Raw genomic sequence first — 12,786 nt, 5'->3', positions numbered from 1 at the left:
GGCAGTCTGCCTCACTTAATTCTTTTACTGTTATTTCTGCACTTAGGCGCTTATTCGACCTTCATAACTGGCTATTCTACGGCCTGTTTGGGAGTCTCATATTTTATATAGAGTTTTATCTGCTTGTTGCTTTTTTCAGTCTCCTTGCCAATAATGTCTTAAATTTCGAGCTGTTCTCATGATATCTTTGCTTAGTGAATAGCATCTGTTTCTCAGTTTCTTGTGTGTGCATCATGTTAATGATGTATATTTCAATTTCATTACTCATTTGCTTTTTAAATGAAGGGTCATTCAATAGGCTCTTGGCAGTTCCCCAATCTGATAGTTTTATATATATGTAGTTCAAACTTTTTGCTTACTCATTTAGAGGTGTGTGTAGTGCGTTTCATTGATATATCTTGTTTTGTCTGCAGATTTCTGTTTATGTGAGTTATGTCAGAGATCATCTTTGAAAAAAGAAAAGTCATTTCCTGGAGGAACATTAATGTTAAGTTATGTGATTTCACTCTTATTTGTTGTTCCCTTTAAAAAGGATGAATCTTCCCACCTTTAAACACATATAAGAGTGGGACCCTCTATAGCAGCTCAGTCAGTAAAACGGATTTGTCCACCACAAGAAATATTTAGTATTTTTAATGTCAGACTTATGTTTACAGCTCTTATTTCAAGTAAAAAATGTGTGTTCCTCTATCCAAGATATGATCATCTTAAGTGTTTTTGTCTGTTTCTTCTGTCTAAAGGTGCATTTTATTATGATAAATCAAAATTATAGGTATTTTGAGATTGAACCCTTTTTATGGGGCTTTCATTTGAGTTATTTTAATGGGAGGATTGTTTCTGGATTGTTGACTGACCTGTTTATCCTACTTGTTCCATTGTTTCCACCCCTTTTAGTTTGGTTTTCTGTTTGGCTTGTCGAGCTCGTCTTTGATATCATCCAGCTCATCCAGTCATAAATCTCCTGCAGAATCCTCTCCATGTTCACCTTTGCATTTTCGTTGCAATTTCCCGTTAGCATTGAGTTCTGCCCCTTGTGGTACTTCATCATTCTCGTTTAATTCTGTCATGTTTTTTTTTAACTTTTTTTAAAATTCACCAATTAACAGGATATTTTAAAAGTCTCTCTGTGTTATCTCTGATTCATTAAAGAAAATACCCATTTCATTCAAAAACTACTTTGAAGTTTAAAAACTAATTTTCAATAATGGACACATTCATAGAAGAATATCGGCTAATAGAAACTCAACAGTAATGTTTAATCTTTATGAGGAAGCCTTTTAACAGTGCGGCTGCAACACCACGGTTACTTAACAAAAGGAAATCCCCTGTGCTTCTAACTTGCAACTTCTGTCTCTGTGTGTCTCACTTTCTATCTATCAGTCTGTCTCTCTCTCTCTCTCACACACACACACACACACACACACACACACACACACACAGAGCATCATGTGCAGTCCTAGGCCAGCTCTTGCTTCAGTCATGTGCTCATGATTTAGCACATCACCACATCCTTTGACTGTTTTGTGTGTGTACTTATTTGCATGTACAAGTAAATGTATGTTCAGCCGAGTGGAACAATATCTTTAAGTATAACTTTCCATATATGTGATGCGAGCTTGATGACAACCTCAGTATCCTGTTTTAAATTCACACACCCACATGTGTCTATCTACAGGTGTGAAGCTTATACACAACACATTACCAAAATACACAACACTGTATAGAATTAGTGGGAAACTTTTGTCAAGTACAATAGAAATTACTCTATCTGTCTTGAAAGGTGATGCAGGACTACATGTGAAATAAAGCTGCTAGAAAATAGAATAAAATGCAAAATATAGCACATTCTTAATGCCCTGTGTGGAAATCTGTCTTAACCTCTTAATTGCAGGTCCTGTAGCATTAGATAAAGTATACAGTACACTGTATACAGAAGGATAAACTAAATATTGATTTAGTCTGTTTTCAGTTCATCATGTCCACCCTTAAATCCACAAAATATAGCTGAGAGCTGTCTGACAGTGCAAAAAACCTCCACTGAGGACATGTACTGTAATTTGTCTCAGCTGTACTATGAGCGTGTTGCTACCTTTTTAAAACTGTGCCACCTAGTGGACAGACGCTGTCCTTTAGTTTCATTCATGTGTGAAGCTTGTAGATAATCTGAGTTTCATCATTCCTTCTTTTTTTAGATTGAGAATAATTTAAGCATGGATTTCTAAAATGTCAGGAGGTTGTCTGACCACAGTGATGACATCCTTCCCTTTTCATCATTTTTATTTCCTAAATTGCCTGAACCACAGTAACTGCTGCACTTTCAGATATACTTAAACATTCCAAAAAATTTACAGCATAAAAAGCTGAATTTGTTAATAAATGAATTGATTTTTCTCACAGTTGAAGTGCAGTGATGAATCTGACCATGAGTTTGGTGCTTTAATTACAGTAGTATATTTTGCACCCTTTCTTGTCTCTTTCTTTGCTGTTAAATTAGTTTTTTCTCTCTCTGTCTCTTTCTCTAGTTCCCAGGTAGAAGGTGATGTTAAGGAAGAGATCCTCCAGCCCCCGGAGCCTCACCCCGTACCTCCGATTCTGACCCCGTCTCCCCCCTCAGCCTTCCCCACTGTCACCAACGTACGGCAGGACAACGACCGCTACCACCCCAAACCTGTCATACACGTCCTGGCTACCGCACAACATAATGTGACAAAGGTACAGATACAGTGGAAATAATTGCATTGAGTCCATTTACACTGTATCAAGTTTGTTGTAAATGTTTTCCACAGTGCAGTTGATTCATTATGTTGTAAAAATACTGGTTGTTGTGGAAGAAGGTTTTTTGTATGTTGTATGTACACTATTTTGACCTGTAAAACCTGTTATGTATGTTAGAGTTAAAAGGAGTTAGGTGGATAGCAGCATGAGGTTTAACTTGTTATGTGGGCCTTAGTACACCTGATCAACAAGATTATTTATTATACATTAGAAACAGATTTTAGAAATGTAATTTAATTTAAGACATTTCATGGGAACTGTAGCAATCTTACTTGATGCTTCTCTGATCTGCATGTTTCTTCTGTTAGGAACAATATCAGATAAATCTGGGTTTTCTTGTGTGAGCAATAACTAAAAAATATGGTTGCACTATGTGTAACAGCTCACATAAGGCTGTTGTACCCCAGTTATATTTTCAATCTTAGAATCTTGCAGTTATATTTCTAGAGAATTTCATACATTTTTCTCTTGCTGCCTCTGGCTCCCATTCATGCATGTCCCAACACTGAAAATATGTGGAAGATTTTGCTGCATTTTCAAAGGGTTCTTTCATGTTTTGCCCTTTTCACTTCTTCTCTTTTCAGAATCAAGACGTGGACAAGCAGCAGAACCAGTCAGAGCTCAGTCCAAACACGCAGACCAGTCCCTCGGAACAAAAAGACCAAGATCTGCTTAGTCGAAAACAGCAAACCCAAGTCTCAAACCTAGATCTCAACGACAACTATAACAACAAACTATCAACATCGACAAAGTCAGAATCGGGCCAAAGCCAGACTCAGACTCCCTCCTCCCCCCTCTCGCCAGCCGTTGAATGTTCCGGTGCTCCTCGGATCGAGAGGAAGCTGAGCATTGAGATTAAAAAGGTGCCGTTGCAGGAAGGACCTCGCAGCTTTGACACTTCCTCCTCTATGGGAGTAGCAGGCGGAGTGGGCAGCGGTTCAACCAATAGCGCGGCCATGCTGCAAAGAAGCCACGCCTTCAAAGCCCGCTCCGGTCAATCCCTGCTGACGTCTAGCTCCTCGCTGTCGGAGGACTCGGGCACGGAGGGCGGAGCAGGCGGATGCGGGGAGAGTCAAGCAGACGGAGGCGTCCTGGCCAGACCGAACCACCTCCCTGTGAAGAACGAGAAGGGCGAGGTGCCCGGAGGGGAGAGAGCGGAGCTGAAGGCCGGCCACGCATCGTGGGCTCAACCCTGCAACAGCCCCGAAAAACACTTCCCAAAGACCTCCTCCTCCTCTTCCTCGTCAGACCGTGTCGCACCATCCTCCTCCTCCTCCTCCCACCTCTCCTCCTCCTCTTCCTCCTCTTCCTCCACTCCTGTTAGGACTGCCCTAAGTTTCACCAACCCCCTGCACTCTGATAACTCGGACGAAGAGGGGGACGGAGAGATGTCTGGAGGAAGAGAGGGTTGTCGTACTAATATATCCACGGCGACGGCCATGGTTAGTACGCTCTCTCACCTCGGAGACCAGCAGCCGGTGAGGAAGGTGTCGCCCATGTCCATCGCAGGGCAGAGCTCTCCGTCACCTCCAGCAAGTATGTCAATCAGCATCAGCCGTCTTTAATTGAATGACTGGATTTAGTTCTTTGAGCCAACTGGCTGATTTTCTGACAGAATCACTTAGCAAGTTAACTGAGAAGCCAACAAATTAACTATAAAAGTAGTGAGATAATTAGACATCTAGATGAACTAAATGAATCAGGTTTACACAGCAGTCATAATCAATTAAGTGGACCTGGAAATTAATCCAAACTAAACCTTCATCTCTGAAGTTCAGTTCAGCTCATGTGTGATGAGATCTTTTTTTTCTAAAAACACTGTTGAAGGCGCTAAGTGTAAGTCTGACAACCTGTCCTTATTATAACACACACATGCACAGGAAAACCACACGGCAGAGGCATTTTCTGGGTCAGTAAGGAGCCAGAGGTCTTAGACAGACCACATGGTAATGACAAGTTTTATCTGAAAACACACACACACACACACACACACACACACACACACACACACACCCAGTAGACAGTTGTTACTGCTGGGTGAAGTCAGACGCCAGGAGAAACCAAGAAACCAAGAGACAGAAAAACAGGAGACACTGAAGACAAGAAGAATAACTATGAAAAAAAAAAAAGGCGAGATAGTTTCCAGTGAGCCTCATAAAGCATGACTGTATGACTAATTGGTCGGTTTGTGTGGAATGCTGCAAATGTTAACAGGCAAACATCTGTCAAAACAACTCCACTCTTCCTCTTTCAGCTTGTGTGTGTGTGTTTATCCGAGCGAGCGGATTTTACTGAACGCGAGAACGAATGAAAGAAATCTTGTTATGTATGTTTTTGTTTCAGTGTGTGTGTGTGGTTGTGTGTGTGTGTGTGTGTGTGTGTGTGTGTGCGCGCAGGAACCTGTGTGTGCATGTTGGATGGTGAAGGATTGACCACTGCATGACACTTATATACATTTGCCACCTTTTTGTGCACGTTGGGTTGAACAGAGCAGAGTCACACTGTTTGCTGTGTGTTGGCTGCGCCGTCATGATCGCAATGATGTGGTTTTTAATCTTCTGGGGTGTCAGGACTGAGGTTGCCCCCTCCCGTCCCTCCCTCCCTCCCTCCCTCCCTTCTGCTCTTTCGATTTCAAAATCAAGAGATTCTGAAATCTGATTCTTGGTGTGATTGGAGCTGACGTACGTGAAGTGTGTCATTCTTGGACTTTGAACAGTTTTGATCTGGATGGTGAATCCTGGATGAAAGAACTTTAACAGTGTTTTTAAATATGTGGATGAAACTGTGAGCGTGCATTATGGATCAGTGTGCCAGCACTACACTTAAAGTAAAAACTAGTCTATCTTCTACAAGTAAATCACCCACTTTTTAATATAATTCAGACTTTATTTAACTTTCATATGTTTAGAAAGGCAGGTGGTTATTCAACTAGATTTAATTTAAGCACAACATTGCCTCTAGCCTAATGCTTTTAAAATATGCAAGTGGTAGATTTGTTTCACTCACCAGCCAAAAAACAGCAATAATGTATGGAGTGGCTCCTAACATTTGAACATTAACCAGCTGATTTGGCCGCTGGACAAGTTAATTTTGCATCTTCACTTCAAGTTTATGGAAGTGTTTCCACATCTGTTTGATATGATCATTCTCCCAAACTCGTGTTAAAGAACAACAAAGCAAAATGTCAAAAAGTTGTTTCAGCTCATTTAGAAACATTTTTTCCCCCATGTTAAAATGTTCCTCTTCAACACTGCCATGTTATTATGTAACAGAACTTCTTTTAAATGTCTGGCTTCACACATAATGCACACCTCAAGTATTTCCAATATTTAAAAGCCAAATGCAGAAATGTTTACCTGACAGTCCTGAAAGCGGTTGCTGTGGCAGTTTGAGTTTCGGTCTGCTTGGCTTTTCTGGCATATTATTTGTTTTTGGGCTGCGGTAGCGCTTTGATAAAAGAAAAAAAAAATGCTAACGTGGAAAAAGCTAATGGCTGCTATTTGATTGGTTTGCAAGAATCTCATGACTGCTTTTTGAAGAGTTGCACTGAGCTAATTGCTGCCTTGTGATGTGACAAGAGAGAGCTGGTGGCTGCTTGTTTCACTGATTGCACATCAATGAATCAGTCAGACTTTATTTCTACAGGTTAGTGAAGTTTAAAATACTTGTGACAAACTAATATGATACAAATATAAAATGATGGGAGACCAATGCATGCAAAGTTTGAGGTAAATATTTGGATTCAAGATTTAAACCTTAATACAAATTTGCAGATGTTAGAATATTCCTTCCTAAAGTTGTCAAAATTGATATTAGATAAAAACTAAATATTAGTACAGTATATTGCAATTAATGTTTAAATGCTCAACATTCAATTATTACTCATAACTAAATATTCAACAGTCATTATCTTCTTAATAATTCATTTTCTTTACGCTGGTAAAACATTTTAAAATGTCACAATAAAAGCAGGTGATCTCTACATTTCATAATCAGAAGTTGAAGCCCTTATTGCTTATGTTAATATTAAGCTGCTTTTAAGTCACCTAATGTTTAAAAACAATAATACAACTTTGTTATTTGGGACATAATTTAATTAATAATAGTTTAGAAAACACAGTTAGGAGCTTTTACAGACAGTGAATGTCAAAATATTTTATTAAAGAGGTTGTGCCCAGTGGTTTGTAGCTATGAGTTTAGTTAAAACTGTTAAATAGGTCGACAATGGATGATCACGGACTATCTGGTATATTAAAAACCACTCGTTATGATAAAACCATCACACTCAGCGTGAATGATTTACCAATAGGTCAGAAAACCTCAGTTATTTAATATGAGAGACATTAGGATCAATAAATTGTCACAGCCAGGAAATTAGGCTCACAGTTAATATCCGTGTAGTACTCTAGTGCAAATAAATCTCCGAAGTTAATATCTCCACCTCCTTTAGAGCCGTAGAGTAAATTTCAGCCTAAATGACTAAGAGAGAATGTAATTAGGGGGGTCTTTTAGGTCTCAGTGAGAAAGACACAGTCAATCTCACGCTGTGTAATAAGCTCATTACAAGAAAATGACTCCTTAGACAATTAACTTGCATTAAAAAGAAACATTTTAGCCGGACAGTGGATTATAAAAGTTTATTGTTAGACCCCATAAATGTTCTGGTAGTGGGGTCGTGTGTGGCGGAGGTCATTGAGTGAGTTTATATAGATGTTACAGTTGATATTACACATCCTTGAGGCGTTATGAGAGTTCAAAATCAGCAGATATATGTACAGTATTTATAGTTAGTGGTTTAACAGGAGCAGCTGCACTCATCTTTTCCTCGTTACATTGTTTCCTTCTCATAACATGCTGCAGCAGGAGCTGAAGCTAATGAGCCATGTCCACATTTTCTTCATAGATGGACAATATTGCCCTCAGATGGGGAGTTTGGACAGGATACGATCGAGAGAATGCAGGGAAATGTAATCAGCGATTCTCTGGAACAAATCAGTATTTCAGCTGCAACCCGTCAGGCCCTGAAACTTAAACAGACTGTGTATTTATCAAGCAGCAAAAAGTCCCACCAAAAAAAAAAAAAAAACCCTCAACAAAAACAAATAAAAAGACAACAAAAACAAACTGATATCAGATGTAGAGATCTCTGCTGACAGAAGTACCATGTCAGTCACAGCCATGAAGCTAACAGAGAATAACATGTGGTCAGGAGTAATGAACATTTTCCACGGTTAATAACTGAGAATAGCTTGAAGGACTTAATAATTAGTGGAACAAAAAGATGGTAATTCAAAATGCAGCTGATCAGGCCTCATGATGCATGAACACTTTTTAAAAAAAATTGATTAAAATGCCTCATTGTTTTGACCATATTCAGACACAGTGTAAATACTGACATTAACTTACATAACAATGTGCTTGTGTCTGAATTACCAATGAGCACAAATCCAGTAACACTAATAATAAGAATGCAACATATAAATAAATATATGAAAGTACTTTAAATGGACATAATAGCTTATAATTAATTAAATACATTACTTTTTCCTTTTCATGATTTATTACAACATGATACTTTGATCACTCCTGAAACAACACAGGCACATGTTTAGAAACTCATCCCATCAGATACCTCCTATATATATATATATATATATATATATATATATAGATACATATATACTTTCAGAAAGCTGTACATCAGTGTGTTAAGACAGGAAACAGGAAGTATCTCTCCATATTTCTCCTCCATGTTTTAAATATTTGAAAAAAGGAGTCTAAACAGAACCAAACTGCCTTGTCACAAAAAAATCTGAGTTTCATCTGTTGAGCTATTTTTCTTTTTGTCCCGCTCTCACTTGACTTTCCTCTCGGCCAGTGAATTAACATCGCCTCTCATTTGACCTCTGACCTTTTTAACCCCAGACTGCTGGGACAGCGACGACTCCCCTCCCCCCCTCCCCGAGAGAACCCCTGAGTCCTTCATACTGGCCACAGGTGCGTGTTTGCATTGGTCAAGATTCACAGGTGTGTGTGTTTCCAGTGGGGCACGGATTCACCGACCAGGCCGCCTCCTGGATACATCGCAGGTGGTTTGTTTTTTTTACGGCTCCGTGTTATCGAGATGGATGGATGGATCAGTGATTAGAAACAGCTGCAGTTGATCCAAACACTTTGATAGTTTCTTTGTTTTCTCTGTGAGGTTGCTCGTATTGGTCTGCTTTTAATATTTACAGAGAGAAAATGAACGCGTGATGATGTGAGGAGGATAAAGTGGTTGTTTGATACATCGGCAGCTTCTGATATGAGGCTGAAACAGGTGGAATATACATTTCAGTTTCCATTTCATCTCCTTTTATCTGGTAGCATATAGAGTATGAGCAATTAGCGGCTCAGTCTCTGTCAGCCTCACTTCAAACACACAGATGGATGCACATATTGCAGGTACCTCTCCTTTAATAACTCGGCCTCCCTGTTGTCTTGCTGCCGTTAAAACATTCTCCGACATTAGAGCACACGAGATGAAAAGGAGGTAAACCGTTAAACAGATGTATTTAAAAGTGAACTCTTTTATGAGACGCTTTATCAATTTTACAACACAAGAGGGCACCATTGGATATTTCAGACCTCCAGTGCAGTTGTTTTTTTTGGGTTTTTTTTTCTAAAGATAATCTTTGAATCAGGACACCACTTTTAGTCTCTGATTTATTGAGTGATTTTTTAGAAAAGTCAATGTCTTTAAAATCCTTCATCATTCACTACAGTTTTGATCAAAGAGGGTTCACCTGTGTTCACCTCCTGATTCTGCTTCAAAGAGGATCATTCAGTCTGAGTGTAGGCAAAGCTTCGGTGCAACATTTTACTGCAAATGGAGCCCCACGGTGAGATTGGGGGGGGGGTGAAGGAAAGAGTGGTTTAATGGAGGAGAAAGAGGAAGAAAAGAGTGTACAGGTATTGTAAACACAGCGAGTTTGAAAGGATGAGTGGATTTTGGCACGTGTGTCTTTTTTGTGTCTTAACTTTAATGTTCACTTATCTTCAAATGTGTTTTCTTTGTCTAATTCACTCGTTTCTCACCTTCTCCGTCAGACCCTTTGGACGTGAGGACACCGGCCTCGGGCGAATGGAGCGGCACACACAAAGGTGCGGACACACGTCATCGTTCACCTCAGCTTGACTTCCTGTGTCTTGTCTCACCTTTATATGCTTTGTCTCTGTACGTTAGTTCTCTTGTGGGTCTTGTTTTCAGCGTAGAGTTAGTCAGCAGAACAGGAAATAGACCTTCAGTGTTTTTACGAATTAGCCGGGGCACGATAAAAAGACTGGCAGCAGCAAGAAAGAGAGCGAGTGGTAACCGTGACGCAGAGAGAGGAAAAAAAAGATCAAGCATGTCTGAGGAGAAGTGCAATGAAAGTGTGTGTGCTTATCAGTGCTTTGAGGAGTGTGTGATGATGGTTTCTGCCAATTTATTGCTTCAGTAGTTTGGGTACGTGTGTGTGTTACAGTCACAGAATAATCGAAAGGGGAAAAACTGTTTGACTTGAATTATATAACTATTTTTTTGAACCCACCATGTATATAACTCATCAGGAGCGTTTACACAGGATAAAAAGCCTGCCTTTAAATTCTTGCCGATAGCCTTTAAATGTCATGAACTGTGTAAGTGCAAGTTTCTAAGCTCATGGACAATTTTTGTATTGTGGTGTCAAGTATCTAGTATCAAGTAACTAGTCAAACATTGGTAATAATTATGGCTTTAACTAAACTAGGATCTCCCCTCTGTATTCTAAGTGGATCTTATATCACTAAAGCTATCATACAACATCTGCTAAGCATTTATACAGACACTGATATTCACACAGTGTTTCCACCCTGTGTGTGTGTAGATGTGTCAGGGTGTGTTAAGAAGATGTCTCCAGCTGACCCTGCATCCGCTGGCACCACGGCAACAGACAACAAGGCAGACCTGGGTGGGTAAGTTTTCGGTCTTACCTCTGTCGTATGTTCTGACATCAGTGAATGCACCTTTTTTTCCCCCTTTGACTTATAACTTCTGAAAGGACACAAGTAATGATTTTTTTCATTTCCAGTCACTGTGCAAAAAACAAAAAAAAAAAAAAACACAACCCTGTAGCTGTCAAAGATTGTTTCGGTTTATGTCATCATTGTTTTTAAAGTGAATCGTTGCTTTTGCTGATTTCATCTGCAGCATTTGAAACTTAGCTTTGGGCTGTATGTATGCGGAAAATGTTTGATGGTTTTGAGACCAAGCAAGAAGTGAAGGCACCTCTGGGGATGAAATATTTCAATTTATTTTTCTTTATTTAATTCAAAGCAACAAAAAAAAAAAAAAGAAAAAACGGACTAAGAACCCTCTCTTTCCTTCTGGCCTTTAGGGTTCGGTAACCGCTGCATTCAGCCCAAAGGCCCTCGAGACCCCCCCCTGGAGTGGACATGATGGATTGACCCGTCTGTCCGTCCGTCAACAGTCTTGCTCCCTCACCAAGAGACGGATTCTCACCTGGCTGGTCCAAAACCAAGTTGATAGATGCTACACAGGCAGCACATTTTTACATAGAAACACTTTCTGTGTAACTCTGTGCCAATATGTTCTCAAGACTCCTCTTCCCCTCCTCCTCCTCCTCCTCTTCCTCCTCTTCAGTTCCTCCTTCAAAGTGCCACTGTGCAAAGCAGAAGAACACTTATTGGTCAAGTGGTTTGTCCATTTTGGAACAAAGCCCACGTTCTCGAGGTTTTGACTCCTCTGGACGCTGAAATGGGATCAGTCTGGTTATTTCCTTGTTAATGATTAAAGGATAATTCCTGCTTTTTCTTTTCCCCTGTTTTTGTTGAGATAAGAGTAAATTAGGAAATGTTCTCTCTGAGCTGTAAACATATCCTGACTATCTATCCATTCTTAGACTAATTGGAGGGGGGGAATGTAGGAGTAATCGTTACAAATTCAATAAAGCTGTTGTCTTGAAATGAACAGGGAGAAAACTTTCATACCAAAATGAGAAAGAAAAAAAACGTTTTTTTCCATCATGAATCAGGAATTATCTTTAATCAGAAAAAGCTACTGTGGGAAGCCAATTTCCTGAGGTTTAACTGAACTCCCAGAAGGTGTCTGCTCCCTCCTACTGAATGAACAACAATCTTCAAAGCGAACCTAGATAATCTGTTACCCATGATGCAACCTCTTCTGTTGGGTATGTACAGGTTGCCCGGGTGCTCTCTCTCTCTCTCACTCTCTCTTTCTTTTTCTCTCTTTCTGTATTTCTGTCTCTCTCCCACTTTCTGTGCGCTGGTGCTACATTACTAAAGATCAGCATAGAGACAGAAAAAAAACTAGAGCTTGACATTCACCTGTTTCTCACCTCTTGTCTGTAGTAATGTCCACTCTAGTACTTTTATATTTCTATGCTGACTTTCCCTTTTTTTTGCCAGAGTCATAGATTGATGCAGTTTGGTCATTGCAGCATTCAGGAGTCCTGCTTTGTGACTGTAGTGGATTTTATTGTAAAGTTGTCATTTTTTCTGCAAAGATCCGTTAAATTGAAAATCATAGTTTCAGGAAAAGGTGATACTATACAACATATTTGGCTTGTGATTCTTTAAAGTGAAGCAATCTCATGTATTAATATGTAAAAGTTGCAAGCAGCCCAACCAAAGAGTGGTGTTTCCTTCTCAAACAGATACATTTGAATACTTTTGAGAGAGCCCCCAGAAGAGGTGAAAAATATTCAGTATTAAGATAAAAGAAGAAGATGACAAGAAAAGTCTTAGAGGCTTAAAAATGGCATCATGTTATGTCAAAAGCTGGTTCTCTCTTTAAACTGTGTCCATTTAAAGTCACAGTCTAATCACAGCGGAGTTTAAAGCGCTTTAGCAATGGCCAGACGCCTCAGCTCTGTGACTCTGGCTCTCACTGCTGGGACCATGAGCCTGCCTTAGTCTGCCTCTCAGAGAAGATGGCCAATGACAGTCCTCCTTAATGTGGCTTTTCTGTTC

General features: G+C 39.7%; 1 protein-coding gene across 1 annotated transcript in view; it reads left to right on the top strand.

The window, feature by feature from the left end:
* The window catches only part of ptpn12 (protein tyrosine phosphatase non-receptor type 12), a 44,014-nt gene extending 31,606 nt beyond the window's left edge, over positions 1 to 12,408 (top strand). The window contains exons 13-18 of the mRNA XM_053344072.1: positions 2,523 to 2,712; positions 3,360 to 4,311; positions 8,701 to 8,772; positions 9,865 to 9,918; positions 10,662 to 10,749; positions 11,172 to 12,408. Of these exons, the coding sequence (XP_053200047.1) occupies positions 2,523 to 2,712; positions 3,360 to 4,311; positions 8,701 to 8,772; positions 9,865 to 9,918; positions 10,662 to 10,749; positions 11,172 to 11,181 (1,366 nt within the window). The 3' untranslated portion in view covers positions 11,182 to 12,408. The remainder of the gene's footprint in view (positions 1 to 2,522; positions 2,713 to 3,359; positions 4,312 to 8,700; positions 8,773 to 9,864; positions 9,919 to 10,661; positions 10,750 to 11,171) is intronic.
* Positions 12,409 to 12,786: the final 378 nt, after the last annotated feature.

This window comes from Scomber japonicus, chromosome 23, assembly GCF_027409825.1.
Source record: "Scomber japonicus isolate fScoJap1 chromosome 23, fScoJap1.pri, whole genome shotgun sequence".
NCBI classification, from domain to species: Eukaryota; Metazoa; Chordata; class Actinopteri; order Scombriformes; family Scombridae; genus Scomber; species Scomber japonicus.
This window is presented reverse-complemented; position numbering and strand designations above follow the sequence as displayed.